Genomic DNA, 21891 nt, shown 5'->3' on the forward strand with positions numbered 1-21891 from the left:
CTGTATATGAGGCATTATATGTACATATGTATAGAAGATTATAGCAAAAAATCTGCTGCGATTATTTGCGATCTTTCGAGAAATTTTAAAATGAAGATGGCGTGTCCATATAGGTGAATTTATCAAAAAAAGTACCCAAATGCAGTTATTGACATTTTCATTCATTATACCGCGGTTAAGGCCTTGTTTTGGGAGCGGGAAGGGGGGGGGGGGGGTGTTGCCTTTCAGGTATATTTTTCTTGTTTCATAATTCCATCAGGTGCGTGTGGATATGGATTCTGATACGAGCGTGTTCCACAGTTGAGAATAGTTTGTGGATCCAATGCAAACATAGTTTGGCAAAACCCAACTCCATCTTCACCTCGCTACTGTCGCCCAATCCACATTAAGTTTATCAAGGAATCATCTGAGCTAATTAATGAAAAGATCAGATATATTAAAAATGCAATTAATTCGCTACGGTCAACAAAAGTTACATTAAATGGCAAGCAGTTCACTATTAGACGTACTTTTATGCTCACTATGGTTGATGGGAAAGTGTGTAATGTAGCAGCTGAAACGACATTAACGATGAAATGTTATGTATGTGGCGCAAGTTCAAAGGAATTCAATAATCTTGGAGGAAATTAACACAGATTCTCTTAAATTCGGATTATCCATTTTTCATGCCAGGATTCGTATTTTCGAGACAATTTTACATCTTTCTCACAAGTTGCCGATCAAAAAATGGCGGTTAACTGGCGGTTAACTTCAGAAAGAAATTGGGACTCCTTGTGGATTTTCCAAAACCAGGCATTGGGAATTCGGGTGGCAACACTAGTATAAGATTCTTTGCTGATCCGGAAACCGCTGTTCAAATAACAGGTTTGATTTTAATTTGATCTACCGGCTTAAAGTTATATTGGAGACACAAGCTAGTGGGTTTAAAACTTATACGGAAAAGTTTGAAACATTTACTCAAGAAACAGCGGGGACATACGTTCGACTGTATACATGATATACGATAACTCCAATTCTGCGTAAAATTTTAATCCACAGTTATAGAACATGCACTGATATCAATAGGGCAGTTGTCAGAAGAAGCTATACAACATGGATGTACTGAATAGACTGCTGCTTAGTTCTGATCCTGAAATCACAGGTAAACAACGTAAAGATTATCATACGTGAAAGTAAATAAATATTCTTTTAGGCTTAATAAAAATCCCGCGAAAAAAGTCAAGGGTTTTGACGACATAAACATTGCAAATGTTACTCTCAGAGGACTTCATGCAAGAAAGCGAAGATCGGCTGGAAAATAAGAGATGGGAGAAACATGAAATAGACGTTTCTAACAAGAAAATGTATTTTCACATGCGGAATGAGGTATTTTTTGTTTTTAATTTCATTGGTTTTTACTTGTTGTTTTGTTTTTGTTTATGAATTGTTAAATATTTTGTTGCTGTGTAATACTCGGTGTAATATAATTCTTTTCCTAAGGTGAAAGTTGATGGAATCCAAAATTACCCACTATTTTGTTTATTTTGCCTTACCACTTTGAATTTTTTGGCGCCTCAAATCTCAGAAACTATAAAGTTTCCGTGCATGAAATTGTTATGACATGTATGCTGCAGTTCAGCGAAAGAGTGATTATAATTTGGCACACGAAATCCTTTTAGTTTCTGTAATCTGTGCCGCCAAAAATTCAAAGTGGCAAGGCAAAAAAAAAAACAAAATAGCGGCCATATGTGGATTCCATTGACTTTCACCTTAAATCCCAAATCTAATTTTAAATATCTTGTTCTTTTTTAGCTGAACTTATTTTACAATGACTTATTGTAAAACTTAAAAAAAAATCTTCAATATTTTATTTTCTTATAAATTTTTACACCTGCAGCCAAAAAAATAACATCATAGGCGGATTTTCATCTAAACTTACAAAATTTTATGTAATTTTGTTTTTTTTTATTATTATATTAAGCTAATATTGTTATGCAGATCCAAACTATGGTGAATTTTGCGTATACGAAAAATAAGTTAATATAAGGATCTTGAAATATTTCGAATATCAAAAACGCTATTATTTTAAACATTTATAACCATATCGCCATTTTCTCCAGGAATTTCAATAAGTTTGGCCTTTTGTTCATGGAAAATTCAGCATATTTGTGGTTCCGTGTCAAAATTTCAGCTCAATTGATCATAACATAACAAAGTAACAACATGTCAAATTCGGCAAGTTTGTAAACAAAGTTCGGTCTTTCGTGCTTTTTTATTAACCGCAAGTGTAAGTGTATTTTTATATTTTTTATTTAAAGTATTATTAGTTTCCAACATTTCATCCTTTGCCGGTAACTAAATCCGAACAATACTTAACGACTTATAAGTTTTCAAAAAAAAACATAATTATTACATGACCCTCCCCTCCTCCAAAACATGACTCCACCCTTTTTTGACCAAACAATTTTATTGTCCTTGAATAATAAGATGTATGTGACAAGTTAGAGTGGTTAAATATTTTTGGCCAGCTAGAATTAATAAATACCCCACTGTGCGACGGTTGATGACGTCTGTATCCGTTTCAGCATGATGGTGCCTTTTTTGACTCGGTCTTCCACGAGCGACCGGAAGAGGAGCTTACTGTCGAGAATCAAGCCAAGGTAGCGTACCTCGGGTGACCACTCAGTTTCAGCGTTAAGAACCTTTATCTTTGATGACGGTTTGAGCCGGTCGGTGTTGCTATGCGGAAACACAATGGTTTGCGTTTTGGCCGCGTTCACACATATCTTCCAGTCGGTGAGATACATATATGGTGTAGGCATCCAATCCATTTGGGAGCTTCGATACGAGGGTTCGCATTACTCGTCCCTTGTAGCTAATTGCCGAATCGTCAGCAAACTGCGACAGTGTTCCACCTTGCGGCAGTGTCGGTATGTCCGATGTGTACAGATTGTACAATATGGGTCCCAGGATGCTTCCTTGAGGGACGCCAGCGGCTCCGAGAGAGCACTGCCCACGCATACCTGAGACGTCCTGCCGTCAAGGTAGTCCGAGATGATCTTCACCAGGTAGCTGGGGAAACAAAATTGCAGAAGCTTGTGCACCAAGCCATCGTGCCACACGTTATCGAATGCCTTTTCGATGTCCAGAATCGCCATGACCGTTGTCTTCAAGACCGACTTCGCCTGATTGATGAGGTTTGAGACCCGCTTGAGTAGGATGTCGTTCGCCTCGGTGTGCTCGAGGAGTCTGGCGTAAATGAGTTTTTCGAACAACTTGTTAAGCAAGGAAAGCAAACTTATCGGACGGTAGCTTGACGGGTTGGTAGGATCCTTTCCCGGCTTCGGTATCGGTACCACCTTGGACCGTTTCCAGGTAGCTGGGAAGTGTCCAAGCTCCAGACAGCGATTGAAGACGTTCACCAGAAGAGTATGCGCTTTCGGTCCCAAATTCTTCAGGACAATGTTGAAGAGTCCGTCGAAACCCGGTGCCTTCATGTTCTTCGTCGACTTGATGGTGTTCACCAGCTCATCAAATGTGATTTTCCAGTCCGCCGGAAGCTCGCTAGGCTCAGTAGCTAGCTGGTAGACGCTCTCAAGCACCGGACCCTCCATCGGGATGACAATATCTCGACCTCAGATTATGCGAAGCCATAAAATGTTGAGAAATGGAGTTCGCCTTTTCGACGGCTGTTATGTGAGCCTCATTATCAACTCTAAGAGGGCTTTGGTTTGTTTTTAAGCACTTTTGTTAAACGCCAGGAGGGCCTAGAGTAATTTGGTAATCTACTAAGGTCTTTTGCAAACTGCCTGTTCCTTAGTTTTTCCACCCTAATGGCAATAATTTTGTGTAATTTGTTATATAAAACTTTCCTACTAACGTTTTGCGTTCTTTGGAACTGCCTCCTAACACAATTCCTAAGAGATATTATACGCTTGGTCTCATCATCAAGGTTGGTAAACTTACATGTCACCGGGGTTGTCGGGATGAACCGTTGTTCCGCTTCGCCTATGTCATCGGAGAGCGCTTGCAGCACGCCGTCGATTTCTTCCGTCGTCGTTAACGCAGGATTTTCGACCACTCGATCCTCCATAAACCGTTGGAGTTGAAGCCAGTTCGCTCGATGATAGTTTCGGCTACGATGCTGCTGACGTTGGTTGATGGTTTGATTTATCTCGAAAACCACCGGTAGGTCAACCGGTGAACACTCGTGTTTATTTCAGTTACCGTGGGGACGTAATTTGTTATTAGCCCCGGTCCCTTTCAAATTGTATCATTATTTATGTACGGTCCTTATATTTGAAATGACGTTTCACATTCATCTAGTGATGGCCGATTTTCTTACGAATAATTGATTAATCGATTAACGAACCGAAATGTAAAATATTTGTGATCGGTTATATCGTGCCGATATAAGGATTAACATCTCCAGAGGATCATCACCGATCGTTTCAAACATGTGCTGCACTCTCATTCGTGGAAAAATGGCAGCACAGCGAACAAAAAATAATCGATTAGTAGTTAATCGAGTAATTCAAAAATGGGACATCTCTGATTTTGGTGTGTTTGTTTTGATAAAAATGAGCGCAAAATTTCATCTTTACCGAGGGGGCAGCAAAACCACAAAATTACCATGAATACGGGGGGTATTCATTGGATGAAAGGGACCATGAAAGAGGACACTAAAATAGAAAGTTTTTCTTCCGACAGTTTCATCTTCGTATTCATCTTTGGGTAGGTGGTCGGATGACAGATCGGTAATGGCACGGGGCTCAGAGCAACCATCCGCCATGTTGGTGAGAACGATGTCGAGGGTGGATCCGACAGCGGCTGGTGAGTAGAAGGTAGGCGAGTCCGGAAGGAGGACCACGTAGTGTCCCGCCTGCAGGTCCGTGGCCAGCACTGCTCCGTTATTGTTACTTCTTGCATTGCCCCATAGCGAGTGGCGTGCGTTGAGATCACCGGCGAGGATAAACTTACCCTTCCGACGAGTCAACTTCTGGATGTCATTCTTGAGACGATCGATTGTTCCATCCGACTTCTTACATTGGGCAGGACAGTAGATGGCAATGAGTGTGATGAGACCATCCGGAGATGCCAGATCGATTCCAATGGCTTCCACGAACGATATACGACAGTCAGGCAGCATCCTGTACTCCAGTCCTCTCCTGATGGCAATGGCAACGCCACCACACCTCTGTGCTCGAACTTGGTCCAGTCTAGCAATTGTGTGATTTGGAAGGCTGAAGTTGACCTCCGGCTTGAGATACGTCTCGGTTAGAAACGTGACATCGATGTTATGTTGGCGCAGGAAATCTACGATTTCCGGCTGTTTTCTCGCCACTGAATGGCCGTTTCTATTAAGGGCGTTGATGGTAAACGTGAAAGTTCGTCATGAAGTGCATCATTTGCACCATCATTTTTTGCATTTCACTGACAAGCGTTGTCAGATGACTGATTACCTGCGTCAGACCATCAGTTGGAGTGACCAACGGTACAGCACCAGGCTGGGTTCCCTAGAATCCTGGAGGAGTGCTGCTTGGTTCAGCTTGCGTCGAATTCCTATACTGCCTTCTGGGCAGCGGAAGGGGAGGATGCCTTCGGTTGGAGGAAGCGGTGGAAAATCATTGATTCCGGGTAGTTGCTTCTTTTACTGCTGTCTCGGCTGGCTTGCTTTCTTCCGCAGTGCGATGAATTCAGCCCGCTTGGGACACGATCGACTAGTCGATGTGTGGGCATTCCCGTAGTTGACACAGGTTGGCTGCTTGCCCTTCATGTCTACGATGCATTGGGCAGTGACATGTTGTTGGCCGCATTTGGAGCAACGCGACTTCATATGGCAGTTGCACGCGCCATGTCCAAAATTCAAGCAGCTGGTACACTGCGTCACTTCACGGTGGACCGGATTGTACCGCTCCCACTCGACGACGACACTGAGCAGCGTTCGGATGCTTTGAAGCTGCCTCATGTTTGCGGATCCGCCAACCAAATGCACCAGGTACAGTTGGTCGCGATACTTGATCGCCTCGTTGTGGCGTTTGATCACGAAAACCTTCACGGGTTGAAGGTTGTTGCGTTTCAGCTCTTCTTCCACAACCGAAACATCCAGCTCGTGCAGCCCACGTAGAATGACCTTGAAGGGCTTCGTCGACGGCACGTCGTGGGTGAAATATTCCACCTTCCAGAGTTGCAGTGTCTCCACCATGGGTATTTGACTGAATTTCCAAGTTTTCCTGTAACCGGAAGCCGCCATACTGGATTTTAAAATAGTGTCAGATATTGATTTCCAGTTCCTACACGTCACCCCGATTTTAAAAATACCCATATTGTGGAATATTTAACAGTATTTCCCAGTTTTTCTCAAACTGGAAGCTTTCAAAATGGTGTCAAACATGGATTTCCGGTCCTTACACGTCACTCCGATTCCAACAATCCCCATTTTGTGGAGTATTTCACAGTATTTCTCAGCTTCCCAAAATGGCAAACAACCTCGTTATTTGGAATTTTCTTCTTAAAAAAACTCATTATTTGGGATTTACTTCGTAAAATGAGGGACGCAAATTGAATACTTCGTAAAACATGATTTCGTAAACGGAGGTTTCAGTGTTCAAGTTTTCCACTTCTAGGACGTTATCCATATTTTTTAAGCTCTCCTAATTTACATTAAATGCCCTTCTACGATTTCCCTTGAATATCTCCAAAGTTGCTGAAGATTTAAGAAGTCTAATGGAGGTCTAGAAACGAAGTTCCAGAATTTCTACAAAGTTCAATAAATTTCTCTAAACAGTTATTACCAAACTTTCAGTAAAGTTTGAACATCTTTAGGGAAGCAACGTTAAATCCGATGTGGTTCTTAAAAATGTGAATGCAGTAACATGAATATCAAGAAAACAGCGAGATTATTAGGAAAGTTCCAAGAAAATCAGGTAAAACTTTGAAGCAGTTTAATTAATTAATTTCAAGGGAAGTTGAGGAAGCTCCAAGAAGTTCTGAACATAGTGGATAGTCCATAAAACTTTAGGAAAGTTAAGTGAACTTATGACAAATTTTGGAAACTTCTCAGAAATTTCAATAAGTTTAAGGAACTTCAGAGAACATCCGAAGGTCTAGAGATCTTGAGGGCAATTCCAGATGACCATCAGTAATTAAGTAGAGAACTTCAGGGAAATGTCGTGAACATTATGAAAAATTAGAGATTTTCAGAGCAGTTTTATTGACTTGACAAAACTTGTTGAACTTTTAAAAGGATCAGATAAATTTAAGGAACGGTTAATAATTTAAATGAAGTTGCGAAAAAAAAAATCTGATGGAACATAAGGTAAGTTCCCTAATCTTCAGGGGTGCATAAAGGTTCCATTTGCTTCAGGAAAACTGCAGAAACTTTTAAACATTTCTGAGAACTTCAGGAATAACAAGCGAGCTTCATGGAAGTCAAGTGTACTTCAGAGATGTAGAGAGATCTTAAAGAACATTTTAGAATCTTTAAAGAAGTTCCAAGTAGGGGAAATGTTTTCTTCGGCAATACCTTAACCTATTATCGTCAGGGGGTAAACAAAGTCATAGAGCACTTAAATGCTCTGAAACACAATGTATACACATGCCAAAATTGAGCTATCAAGGACGTTGTTTAAACCCTGACGATAATAGGTTAAGGTATTGCCGAAGCCAACATTTCCCCTACCTCAGATAAGCTAGAGATCTTCGAGAAATATAAGAGATTTTCGATCAGGAGCCGGAGTAGGAGAAATAATCTATGAATACCAAAATCAGGTATGATAACAGCATAACTGGCAACCGGAATATTAGGGTGGCTCAACAACTCAATAGGGATAGATTTTGCCCACCAAGCCCAATCGATTCCAAATCAGGTCCTCAGAGTTCTCCCAACATTTGGGCTCATTTGATTGTGAACTCATTCTACACTAGCCCTCTGAAGTCTATATGCAAATTGCTATACGAATAGTAAACTTCTTATCGTCCAAGCCGTTCGTTCCCCATAATGAATTAAGAGTAAGTTTGCTATTTAAACTTGTGTGAAATTTTCTCAGCCACCACTTTTCTCATAACCACTTTTTGATTGATCGTCTGCATTATTAGTTATTAATTAATTAGGATGAGAATAATCTTCTGACATGCTGCATCAACTGCTCAGTAGGCAAATGTGAACAAATTATGAGAGAATGTTTGTGATGATTTGGAATTGAATGAATTTAGTGTAAAAAAATCCCCCCTTCTGAATATGGTCCTTTCCCGGCTACTAGAAACCAGTTCTGGGTATCTGGATGTGATCACTTGTTGGTCCATTGTTGGTGTTGGTATTTACTTCTGCATGTAAAATCATACATTTTGACTCGTCGGACGGTACCAGTAGATGAGGTTTTGGAAGTGTCCTTTTTAAGATCCTACCGGAACTGGTTCCGGGTATTCAAATATGGTTGTATCCACCTGTTGGTAAATTTACTTCTGGGTGATAAATCATACAATTTGAGCAGTCGGATGGTACCAGTACATGAGGTTTAGGAAGTGTCTTTTTTTTTGCCCTGCCGGAATCTTGGCAGGATGTCTTTTTACTTCTGGATGAAAAATGATAAATTTAGGACAGTCAGACTGTATCAGTACATGAAGTTTTGGAAGTGTTATATTTTGTCCTGCTAGAACCGGTTCCGGGTATCCAAATGTGGCACCACTGCATGAGATTTAAGAAGTCAAGACCAACATTTGAAAATCAGTGTTCACTCGGCTGTCGACAAAAGCAGACCACTCTCGATGTGTGCCACGCAATCGTCTGTTTTCTCGGCAGCAACCATTGTGTCGTCCTCCTCATTGTTCTTCATCAGCAGTTCTTTCGGTCGATGCGTCGTCGACTTTGGAAAGCAACCGTTTCGTGATGAGTGTGTGAGTGCTGACCACGTTTTGCGTCCATTGCTGCAATGGACGCGCTCTGACCCTCGTTGGCGTACAACAATTTGCCACACAATGAAACTACTGGAAGCGGCTCCAGTTCTGATGGAGGAGGCTTTTTGGATAGCGGAAGATAAAGTGTTTATTGTGTTGTACCTTTCGACTATAGTTTTAACATGTATTGTATAGTGACCAAGAATCCTCGGCTCTGTAAAGTTAATTCGGTTGAGCCTTATCAAATAAATTAATGGTGTAAAATTGTAAGAAGGGTAAAAAACTTTGTAAGGCCATTTTCTCACGAATCGAAACCTACATCCGCAAATTTAAAACACAATCGGGTAGAGGAGAATTTCCCCTATCTCTTCATTTTGTTGGTTTGCGTTAGCGGGCTTCGGTTTGCGATAAAATGGGCTTACAAGGCTTTTTTTACAAAATGGAGTTGAGGCCTTTTCAATTGTTGGTCTTGAAGTGTCCTTGTTCGGGCCCTGCTGGAACTTATTCTGGGAATCCAGGTATGGTCAGATGCACCTGTTTGTCCAAAGCATTATATGTTTTTACTTTTGGATGAAAAATCAATAATTTTGAGCCGTCGGACGGTACGATTACATAAGGTTTTGGAAGTATTCTTTTGGGAGCCCTGCCAGAATTGGTTCTGGGTATCCGGATGTGGCCAAATCAACCTGTTTGTTTGCAGCATGATATCTAATTACTTCTGGATGAAAAATCATAAATTTTTAGCCATTGGACACTTCCACTACATGAGAATTAGGAAGTGTCCTTTTTGGAGCCTTACCGGAACCAGTTCTGGGTATCCAGATATGGCCAGATTCACTTTTTGGTCGATAGCATGATGCCTGTTTACTTACAGTATATGAGGTTTAGGATATGTCCTATGTGGGGCCCTGCTGGAATCGGGTCTGGGTACCGGATGTGACCAGATCCACTTATTTGTTTGTGGTATGATATCTATTTACTTCTGGTTGAAACAAAATAAATTTTGAGCTGTCCGACGATACCAGAACATAAGGTTTAGAAAGTTTCCTTTTGTGCCCTATAGGAACCGGTGCCAGGTATCAAAAATGCCCAAACTGGTAAAATCCTGGAAAGGGTGCCATTCTAGGATCCTTTATTTTTCGGTGCAAAAATTGATTTTTGGGAGCGAGTTGCATTCTGGATCTTTTTGGACCCTAATGTGTCACTTTTTTTCGTAGCCCCAATCCTAGAGGTCGCTGAAAGCTTCTTTTGACAGTAAAATGTTCGTTTACGGAAGTTAGGAAAAGTGGGGAAATTTCAGGTCTCTATCATATTTTGTTACAAAGTTTCAGCTTGTTTAAAGTAATGCCGGGTCAAAAAGGTTATGTTCTCAAAACTTAATGGAAGCTAGGAGACCTTCAGAGCAGTCCCATCAACTTTTTCAGGATTGTAGGAACTTATCCGACGGAATTTACGACGGTTACAATTATTGCCTCGGGGCCTGATAGCCTAGTCAAAAAAGCACGGTATTACCAAGCCGGAAGCGGCGGGTTCGATTCCCGGTCCGGTCCAGGGATTCTTTCGTGTTGGAAATTTTCTCGACTTCCCTGGGCATAGAGTATCATTGTGCTTGCCACACAATATACAAATTCATGCTTTGGTATTGGTATCGAAAGCTCTCAATTAATAACTGTGGAAGTGCATTTAGAACACTAAGTTGAGAGCACGCAATAAGCTAATATGCGCTAAGCAATAAGCTTGAAATGCGAATAAGAAGAAGAAGAACGAGTAAATTATTCCAATAATAACAGAGTATTTTCATCAACAGACTATTGGAACTTCAGGAAAGTTTCGAGATAATCAAGGCGGTTTCATTTAATTCATTGAAAATTCAGGAACTTTCAAGATGTTCTCAAAATGTCCGGTATCGAGATAATTTAAATGATGTCCAGAAAATTTCGCAGAAATCCGGGGAAATTGAGAAAAATAGCGGAAACATTTTACAATGTTCCAAGACCTTCAGGAAACCTAGTGACTTTTGGGGCAGTTCCGATTACTTCAGCGTAGTTCCGATAAGTTATGGAACTTATCAGTCTAATAGGGGAGTTAAAGATTTGCAAAGGTTAGTTCCAGTTACTTTAGAGCAGTTTTATGAATTCCAGGAGAACTTCGAGAACCTTTTCAAAGTTCCGCTAATCTTAAGGAAGTCGTTCCCGCATATCATTTACGAGATCCACAGAAATATACCGGGAATACAACCAAAGACCGAGAAGGTTGAGGCAAGTTTAAATATTTTTAAGCAATCCATTAATTTCAGGGTGGTACCTTAAACTTATGGAGCGTTTCGAGAACAGGAAAGCTCCAAAAGCATTGGGGAATATAAAAAATCTTCACGGAAGTTCCATTAAGATTAAGTAAATTGCAGCAACTTAAAAGATGTTTTGAGTACATTGGCATGTTTATTTCAAACTTCAGCAAAGTCTTGTGAGCATCAGAAAATTCGCTAAGTTTAAAGGGAGTTATGTAGACTAAAGACCAGTTTCGAAAACATCAGAAGAACTGCAGGAACTTCAGCGAAGGCAGTTCCATTAGTTTCAGGCAACTGCTAACGTATTTCAAGCAGTCCCGAGATCTTCAGGGTAGTACATAGAAGTTCAGAGATGTTTAAAGAATTAAGGGGCAGCTTTATTAACTTTATAGAAGATTCGAGTACTTTGAGGAAGATCAGATAACTTATGAGCAGTTGCATTAATTTCAAGCATTTTGTAATATCTTCCAAGACGAAGCTAGGTATTATGTGAAATTCCAATAATTTCAGAGATTTTCCGTAAGCATCAGGAAAATTGAAGTGTTCCATAAATTCCAAAATAATTGCCAGGATATTAGGCATGTTGCAAAAATTTCATGGAAATTCAATAAAGTTCAGGGAAACTCAAGGGTTTTAAAGGAAGATCCCTAAAACATGAGAGAAAATAAGGAATGTTTATAACCTTCGAGTTATTTTGAAAAGGCTTTCAGGATAGTTTAAAGATCTTGAAAAACTAGTTCCGATAGATTCAGAAAATTTCTATTAAATCAATAACATTTCGAGAACATTTGGGAAAGTATTGGCTCATATTTGGTTTTTAATTCCAGAAAAATAAATTTAGAGCAGCCATCAAATTACAGTAACTACTGAGCAGTTTTGAAAAAAGGGAATGCCTGACGTGCAATGAACATTTTCTTATGTCCCTTCTCTAGCTCCACACCTGTGTCTCGATGTCTGGGAAAAGTAAAATACTCCCATGGTGAGACAAGAAAAATAGAAAAAGAACAACCAAAAACAAAAAGTATAAAAAACACTCTGCATGACAGGGGAAATTATTTATACACTTTTTATTACAGATTCGAGTGAGGGAAACATTGAAATTTGTATATAAATATGTAAGCGTTAAGGCCACGCCCGTCCTCTCATGAAATGTGTCACACAAATAAAACTGCCATAAAATGATTTTTTAACGACAGTCGTTGAACGACGCTGACCTCCCATCAAGCTACCGATGTCGAGACCGTAAATGGTAAGTAAATTAGCGAATGTGATATGGCACCCATCAATTCATTATTTCAAAGTGTTTTGGAAAATACGCCAAGAAGACTCACCTCTATGTCTGACGAAAGCCGAGTCCCATGTTGTCGTTTTTGCCGGTCGTTCTGGATAGGGAGATATCCCGGCCATGTACTCCCGAGGATCATCATTCTGTATGCTGTAATCCTTGGCGTTGGTTGTAGCACTGGCTCTATTTTTACTATCTTCAGCATTGGCAACATTTGCCGCATCTTGATCGTTGGAATGCTCCACTGACCGCTCAAACGAGGCCATCGGATCATCAATATGTAAATCTTGCTCTGGAAATCCTGGCACGTCCATAGATATCCCAGGTTGCAGTGTATCACCCAACCGCGGTGGATGATGGTGAGTAACATTTGAAACTGATGATTTATTACTGCCATAACCTAAATAATTAGAACTAAACGTCGACTGGGTATTGTTGAATTCTATAATCTTCTGGTAAAAATCGATATCGGCATCCGAGTGATGATGCGATCGCTTTCGAGGGCCTTTGCCAAGACCCGTTGAATTCAACTGGCTCCTAATGTACTGCTTCATCGCACTGAGAGTGATATTGTACAGATCCGGAGGAGTTCCCGGCCAGTATCGTACGAGGTCAATCGAAGAGATGGAATCGATCCTTCGATGACCATGCTGCTGATGCGGAACTACCGTCGAAGACTGCAGCTGCTGCTGCATGTGATCGGTGTTAGGCGGCAACTTTTCGGTAACTTTCCGATGGTGATTCTGAGATTGTGCCGCTGATGGCACCGCTAGGGGACTCGCCGACGAGAGCAATACAGATAGCAGCACAAAGATCAGCCCGTACGTTCGGCTGGCCCCCGCGGCACCACTGGACACATTCTGGGGGGCCACTGCGGCTGATGGGTTTCACCGAGCTTCTGCCGGTGACGTTGATAACACTAGGAATGCACGCTTGCCTTGCTTATGCTTTGATGGCCCCTCGGTGGGGCATTTGTGAGGATTTGATTTCACCGATGCAATCTTCTGAACTTGACCTGATTTCACTAGCACTATGAACATTGAAATTATGTGGAAGCATTTTCTTCTTAATTTATTCATACTGATATGCACTGGTCACACTTTGTTACACTTGCTCCTGAAAATAAAGCAGAAAACACAAATTAATTGAGACAACTATAAAAAAAAAACATTGATATCACCGACAATTTCATATAATGTCCCTAATGTCAGCCTTAATGTCCCTAATGTTGCGCCCATCATAAATTTGGTAGGAAAGCATTTTTTATAAAATTTCAAAAATATCCATTTGTCTTTTCCACTGTTATATGAATAATTGAAGAACTTGAGATCTTTATCTGTGGGCCCAATATTTAGATAAATAGATCCACATTAGAGCCATTTCCCCTAATTATATTTGAAATTTTCAGAAATTTTAACTTCTATGCTCATGCTTCAGCTCATCAAAATAGTATTTTGGATGATCATAAAGGGTGTCCCACATCAAATTACATCACGGAAAAAACGTTGTAGAAAATAAGCAATTGGGTATTTTCTCTTGAAACTTTGGGTAGAACTAGCTATGAGTGTATTGTTTACACTGTATTTTTATCGCTGTCAGTTTTTCGAAAGTTGGAAAAAATTGACGTCACCCGAAAGCAACGTTGCGAATTGATTTTGCGCAAGCACCTGGAAAATCCTCAACTCTCTCATCGGGACATCGGAAAACAACTCGGAATCGTGCAGTCAACGGAGAGTCGTGTGATTAAACGTTACTACGAAACTCTGAGCATCTGCAGGAAAAATGCGGTCAGAATGGATGTTCTATTAGTGATCAGGATCACATGCGTGTCGTGAAAGCGTTTAGGCGGAATCCCAATGCGTCGGTCAGAGATGTGGCCAAAAATTTGAATCGGTCCAAGTATTTCGTTCAGAGAGCCAAGGACCTGGAGGGACTGCATACGTACAAAGTGCAGAAGGCTCCAAATCGTGACGAACGGTAAATTACGGTGGGAAAGTCACGAGCCCGGAAACTGTACACCCAGATGCTGACGAAGCCTCATTGGCTCATCAAGGATGATGAGACTTACGTCAAGGCGAACTTCCGGCAGCTTCCGGGGATACTGTTCTTCGCCACCCAGCACAAGTGTGATGTTCCGGAGGATGTAAGGAAGCAGAAACTTTCAAAGTTTGCCAAGAAATACATGATTTGGCAAGCGATAAGCTCATGTGGCAAATGGAGTGCGCCGTTCGTGACGAGATCTACTCAAGGAGTCTCTATAGAAGCGTCTGCTTCCTCTGTTGAAGCAAGACGAGGGCCCTACAATCTTCTGGCCGGATCTAGCTTCGTGCCACTATTCAAATGTTGTCCCCAACGAACCGGAACTAAGGCTCATCGAAAAATACTGGACTATTATGATGCAGACACTACGGAAGCATCCCAATGAGGTCAAATCTGAGGAAGACATGAAGAAAAAGTGGGTTTCCGTACAGAAGCTGCTGCAGCCAGACGTCGTACATAACCTAATGAGTGGAGTTAAGCGTAAGGTGCGAGCGTACGGTTATGGTATTGAAGATGAATGAAATATATAAGCTAAAAGCTAACTAATGGGTAATATATTATTGACCATGATGGAGGTGCAAGGTTCCATTCCCGGTACGGTCTAGGAATTTTTCGGGTTGGAAAACTTCTCGACTTCCCTGGGCATAGAAGTATGATTGGACTTGCCGCACAATTATACCAATGCAAAAATGGTACAGGCATCGAAAGCTCTCAATTAATAACTGTGGAAGTGCATCTAGAACACTAATTTGAGAGCACGCCATAAGCTCATATGCGATGAAATGCGAAGAAGAAGAAGAAGAAGATTAGCTTGCAGTGGTAAAACAAACTTTGAATATTACTGGTGATGTAACTTTATATATTTAGTGCACAAATATGATAATCTATGTATCAATTGTTGAACGTGTTATGGATCATTTTCAATATGTTTATAGGTTATTTGTACATTTTAAATTTGCATTTATGAGAAATTTAGCGGTACAACTTTACATTTGTGTTGCTAAATTTTACTTTAAATATGGATCATATTGATTTTATTTATGGGCCATTCACACTTCCTTAGGGATCTTCATCAAGGATGGTTGGTTGGTTGACGATTCAATTTGGTGTTTTATTTTTATTTTTTATGAATCATTTATAAGTTTGTATTTAAAAAATAATGTTTACCGATCAGACACATCTTATAAAAAAATACTCCTGAAAAAAGCAGTTGATAGTTTTTGCTAGAGATCAGTATGAGCCTAGTTGCTTAAAACTGAATAATGTAATTTAACCTTCAGGCTGATGAGGTTTGTCTCAAATTATGTAGACATACCATGAACCTGATGACTAAAGACAAGCATAGTAAATACTACGAGGGGGTCGTATTACAGAGTGATTTAGATTAACTTTCATCGATTTCACAAATATGCAATTCTCAATGGGTAAAGATTTTTTACAGATTTTTTGTTTTAAGTGTGTTTTTTTTAGTCGATCGATCGTCAATCGGTTTGGACGCGTTTTTTAATCGTTCCTAGCCACGTGCGTTCTGTGCTTTTTTTTTGCGTACGTTTCGTTCTCGCTGTAGTAATTTCGCGCGATAGCTGTTGGTTCCGTTCATTTCAATATGAATTGTGAAATTTGTTCATTTGACTCTTCCGTTGATTCGCTGATGTGGAAATGCACTGGCTGCATACGCACATTTCATGCAGCCTGCGTAGGAGTGACCGTGCAGAGGAATTCACTACGCAGGAAGGACAATAAAAAAGTAGGGGATTTTAATTCTTATCTTCTACCATGCTGCGAATCGTGTCAAGAGCATCTGCAAGCAAAGTTAGAATTCAATCAATTAGCGGCTCAACAAAAACTTCTAACGGAGCAACTGCATGCCAACACAGAAGTGACACATCATTTACGAAACAGAAATATATTTGCTACAAATCGTCATCGTACGAATTATGCCAAATTTGGACCCTTGAACCAAATGATGGATACATATAATAAGCACTGCGATAACATTGACTTTACAATGACAAAAACTAAATTAAAGCAATATTTTAATTCGTCGCATAACGTCAACTAGAAGTAATATTTTAACTTTTTCTTAAGACATATTATAAAAAATATAAACAAAGACAAAATTGTAAAAATAGCACTTAAGACAACAATTGTAAAACGGTCTACACTGATTGACGACAAATAAAATAGAATAAATAAATAAAAATAAATAAATATCAGCTTGTGTTGATAATAGGATTTGAATTTTATTTTGGTTGCGATATCAAGCAGCCATTGCCGTGAAAATGCAGCATGTCATATATCTGTATAAAATCGTATTATCTTCTAGAAACTGAAATCTCTTCAAAATAATGAAACATTTATTTTTCGCATCATTATAGAGGTTAAAATACCCATTTTGAAGGATTTTTTCAATGAACTTAGTTGTATTTAAGAGATACAGATAAAGGGATGAGGTAAAGAGAAGGTGCTGTTACCATACCTGATTCTGGTACCCATAGATTATTTTCTCGAGTGTACCCTATTAGGCATAAATACGTTAGGCATACGGACGTTAGGCATAAAGGACGAAAGGCATAAAGTCATTAGGCATAAAGTCATTAGGCATAAAGTCATTAGCGATACTTCCATGAACAGTTATGAGTTGCTGAAACAAACAAGGAACTGTGGCAAACGTACCATCTGCAACCCAATACTTTGCCTGTCCAAGACGTCACAAGCAAGTTGTCATAAGTCCCAAAACTTAAGGCTCTTTCATTATTGTCACCGATGTCAGCAATCAATAGACGGACCCCATTATCATCCTGCTGGAATTCATCAGGTAGATTATGCCTATCGTCTTTTATGCCTAACGTCCAATATGCCTACCGTACATTATGCCTAACGTCCGTATGCCTAACGTCCGTATGCCTAACGTCGTGTACCCTATTTTCTCCTACTCCGGCTCCTGATAGAAAATCTCTGAAATTCCCCAAAGATCTCTAGACCTAGCTTATCTGAGGTACTTGGAACTTCTTTAAAGCTTCCAAAATATTCTATAAGATCTCTCTACATCTCTGAAGTTGGCGGCGGGGGTGTAGTGGTAAGCGTGATAACCTCTCACCCCAGCAGGTCCGGGTCCAATCGCAGTTGGCGCCGCCGGGATGTTCTGAGGCATAACATCTCTGATCCACACCTTCCTTCGGAAGGGAAGTAAAGCCGTTGGTTCCCGGTTCATGAGTTGATTGGTCAATAGGTAGGGTCCAGATGTGGGAGCTGCCTCCCTGGCGTCCCTGGTGTATGAAATAAAATGCAAATGCAATATTATACGATAAAGGCACTTGTGGTTAATCAGAATATTTTAATTAAAAAAAAAAACATTAACTTTTATTTTCGCAGTCTAGAATGTTATCCACAATGAACTCAAAGTTGAGGACAAAAGATTTTTATCGACAATAAATAATTGACAACATTCTATTTCTGTATTTACATTATCAATATTACTGTGAATAATTACCCCTCGCGTTACTATATTGATACGTGTGGTGCTCGCTGAAGAAAGACGATCAAGTTTGATTATCCATCCGTTTTAATTATACTGCCATGAATCATCACCACAGGCCCGGTCTCATTAGGAATTAATCCTAATCACGTCACCCAGTAAATATTATTAGCAAAAGGCGCAAAAGTTCTGACGACCTTCCATCACTCGACCCAACTCTTCCCTGCATTCCTCGCAACGATCCCAGCCCAGACGGCAGACGTCTGTTTCACTCGATTTGCCGGCGGCAAACGATTTCCCGTCAAAACAAACGCTTAGGCGCATGTGCGAGGTCCAAAAATTTGGACGTCTTAGTCGGCATCCGTTTTTTGCTTCTGTCTAGAATGCTGACGACAATTTGATTCCTCAAGATGTTTACATTCGGTTAGGACATTGCTTGGTGAAACGTAATTGGAGCATCCCTAGGCGCTTTTTTGAAATATATTTCACCCGTGATAGGCTACGATTTTTTTTGTTGGGTCGACTGACAACGACGGCGTCGACGGTAATGCCAAGTTTTTGAGAAAAATGTCTCGTTCTTTAAATAGGACAGTGAATTCTCATTGAGCAAGAACAAGCCATGATTACCAGACAAATAACAACAATCAGCAAGAACAGTGCGGCGATGATACGTCGAAGGAGAAAAAAACACACACATTTCAGGGGATCACTTCTGTCCGTTAAATTTTTGATATTGTGTCTGGTGTGTTAATTAGAGCTGGCCCATGTGGGTTAATACATGAATACCAAACCATGATTTCAATTTGTAAATCATCATACTATTTTGCTAAAGATGCTGTTCTAGATTCTGTGTGAATACATTGATTCAACCCTGACCTACACAGTGTACAAACTCATCCACGCCAACCCATACCGACAAAAGCTGATACCAACTCACGGAGAGAGCAACTGCAACTCGGGGAAGATGCTCTCGCATGTGCATTTAATTTGCATATGCGAATAAATATGTTGTTAGCTGTTTGTCACCGATATATTTTCGACAATTTTCACGAGACGAGACACTAATAATAACTTGCGACTCGGCGACTACACCGCGTGATGAAAACGATGAGATGGCGACGTCGTTGTCGTTCCGACTTGGCAACGACGGCGGCGCGGTTCAAATAAAATGAAATCCTCATCACGACGACCTCTGGTCGGTGTTGCCGTCGTCACCCCGCAGCATCCGTTGACACTGTCACTAATGTAGTGTGCGGGACAGCAAAAATCATAAAATTCCACTCACCGTAAACCGTAAACATGTAAATTCATTATTCTTCCCCGTTCGACAGATCTCTCACCGACCGACCAGGCGACCCCAGCGACGCTTCGACCGCCCGGCTGTGCCACCCACTTATCAGCTTAGTTCAGCGCGAATGGTGGTAGGCAGATTTCCGTTGACACTTCGCACTCGCATCTTTCGGTCTGTCTCACGATCAGCTGCATTTGTGTGCGTTTCATTCGGAGTCAGTCAGTCAGTCAGTCAGTAGTGAGAGCGATATTTTCACGCTTTTCGTGACAGGGAAAGTGCAGTGGTTCCAAATTGTTCTAGAGATAGAAAGATTTTTACAGTTATGCAAGAATCATATTGGAATCAATTGAGGTGGCCTCAAAAAATTACTTCTTACAACACCAAATTAGTTTTCGGCTTCTCAAAGCTCACCACGCTAGATTATTATTTTCTTACTTTTCTAGTGAACCTACGTTTTTTGATGAATCTTGACTTGCATCACAATGCTGTGCCTTGTTAGTTTACAGGCCTAGAAACACCAGTCAATTTTTCATGCCACCGCCGCCGGATCAAAATGTTGCCAAGCCGGTGATATTTATTATTACTTTCTTGTTTAAAATACGCTATTTTATTAGGCGCAAACGAATTACCGCAAATTTGAAGGTGTTATCTCCCAACAAAAAACTTATCATGAGGAGCATAAAATTGCTCTAATGATCCTTGAATGTCTACAAAGCATAACTTCCTGAGAATTTTCACATCTTCTACAAGCTTCCATCACTTTCAATTTCGATATTTTTTCCAAGTTCTCTCAAGATATGAGATCACCCATGATCTGCAAACTTCAGGAATGTCCTACCTTTTAACGAATGTTTCTAAAGATCTGAGCGAAAGAAAGTTCCCAACACATCCAGTAAGTTGCCAAATCAAAGCCTGCAGTTCTGAAGACCATGCTAGCCATGTAACCAACAAGCCCGCTAATTCGCCTTTTTGAGATATTACGCAGATACACGGCTAGCATAGGGCATGTTTATCTTTACATTAGCCGCATATTGGCCTTATATGGGTAAACTTCTCCAATACTGGTTGAGCTGCTATGAAGTTTTTTAAACATCTACATAATTTGCTGAGCTTCTACAATTTTCAGAATTTCTATGAAGTTTTAAGAAATTCCTCGAATTTCTACGTAATTTGCTTGAATTTAACGAAGTTCTCGAAATTTTTATGAAGATAGCTGTATTTCTACAAAATGCCCTGAAGTTCTTCAAAATGTCCAGAATTTCCACGAAATTTCAAAATTATATTTTAAGTCCATTTAACTTCTCTGAACACTGAAGCTAAATGGCCTTTCATGAAGTTGTTTAACCTGGTTAAATATTTTCTGTTTCAAAAATTTTAGGAATGCATGACATAATTGCATTACCTCTATAGTTTTTAATGTCTGACCGTTTGCCAGATTATTGGGACTAAAAATGATTTCTTCCAATTTTTTGGAAAATCACCTGTTTTGAGGGATAAAATGTAAAGCCAAAACAATGGTTTGAAAATCAGTTGCTATTCTTTTTTCAATAAAAATGGAGGTATTTCATCAGGACCAGGTTCTTTGCCGGCATCGAGACTTTCAATAGTGATATTTTTAACTGATACGTCATTTTCTCCTTCATGTAGGTAAGAAAAATAGTTCAATTTAAGAGCATTACTGGATTTTTTATATGTGTTATGGAAAAAACGAGCAATTAGGTTACAAATATCCTCACTATCAGTGCTATCACACTCTTCAAATTGCATGCGTGATGGAATATTTTTTATCGTATACGGGTCATGAAAGTTATAGCAGAAGCGTTTTATAAAGCCCAGCATGTGGTTGAGCCTGTTTATAGTTGTTTATAGTTGATTTAGCTAGAATCTAAGATTTTATTTATCTTTGATTTGTTTTCCGTGCTGAGCACCAATGCTACCGACGCCAGGAAGCCAGCTCCCACACCTGGACCCAATCTATCGACCCATCAACTCATGAACCGGGGACCAACGGCTTTACTTCCCTTCCGAAGGAAGGCGTGATCAGAGATGTTATGCCTCAGAACATCCTGGCAGCGCCGACTAGGATTGAACCCAGGCCTGCTGGGATGAGAGGTAATCACACTTACCACTACACCACCGGCGCTGCTTAGAGTCTAAGATAATACCTAAGTCCCTAACTTTATCACACTTTTTAACATTCTGATGGTTGGTATATTGGGTATGTTCCGTTTTCTAGTAAAGGTAATTGAGATACATTTTTTTTACATTTAGCTGGAGCAGGATTTTGTGTCACCAAATGTGGAACACCTGTGTTACAGTTTTTAATGTGTTGATGTCTTTGGCATTTTTAATTTAAAAAAATCATATCATCAGCGTAAATTAAAATTTTAAGTTTTTTTTTTTAAGAATGAAGGAAACATTGTTTACAGATAGAATAACTAGAAGAGATCATAAATGAGAGCCTTGTTGGACTCCCGATGTGGCATGAATAGGGATGGATTTTTTCTTTGAATCTTACTATTTGATCGCGATTGGTCAGATATGATTCAAGCCATTTGAGGAGTTAGGATTGGATTCCCATCTTTTGCAATTTCAAATGAAGCGTTGGTATATTGACGTGCCAGCGCCGGTGGTGT

General features: G+C 40.1%; 1 protein-coding gene across 1 annotated transcript in view; it reads right to left on the minus strand.

The window, feature by feature from the left end:
- Nucleotides 1-21891, minus strand: part of LOC135710952 (protein bunched, class 2/F/G isoform) — a 606346-nt gene that overhangs the window by 574258 nt on the left and 10197 nt on the right. The window contains exon 2 of the mRNA XM_065233679.1: nt 12493-13562. Coding sequence (XP_065089751.1) covers nt 12493-13141 — 649 coding nt within the window. The 5' untranslated portion in view covers nt 13142-13562. The remainder of the gene's footprint in view (nt 1-12492; nt 13563-21891) is intronic.

Source organism: Ochlerotatus camptorhynchus, unplaced genomic scaffold (genome assembly GCF_037179485.1).
Source record: "Ochlerotatus camptorhynchus isolate MF236.1 unplaced genomic scaffold, CSIRO-AGI_Acam_v1.1 ptg000408l, whole genome shotgun sequence".
NCBI classification, from domain to species: Eukaryota; Metazoa; Arthropoda; class Insecta; order Diptera; family Culicidae; genus Ochlerotatus; species Ochlerotatus camptorhynchus.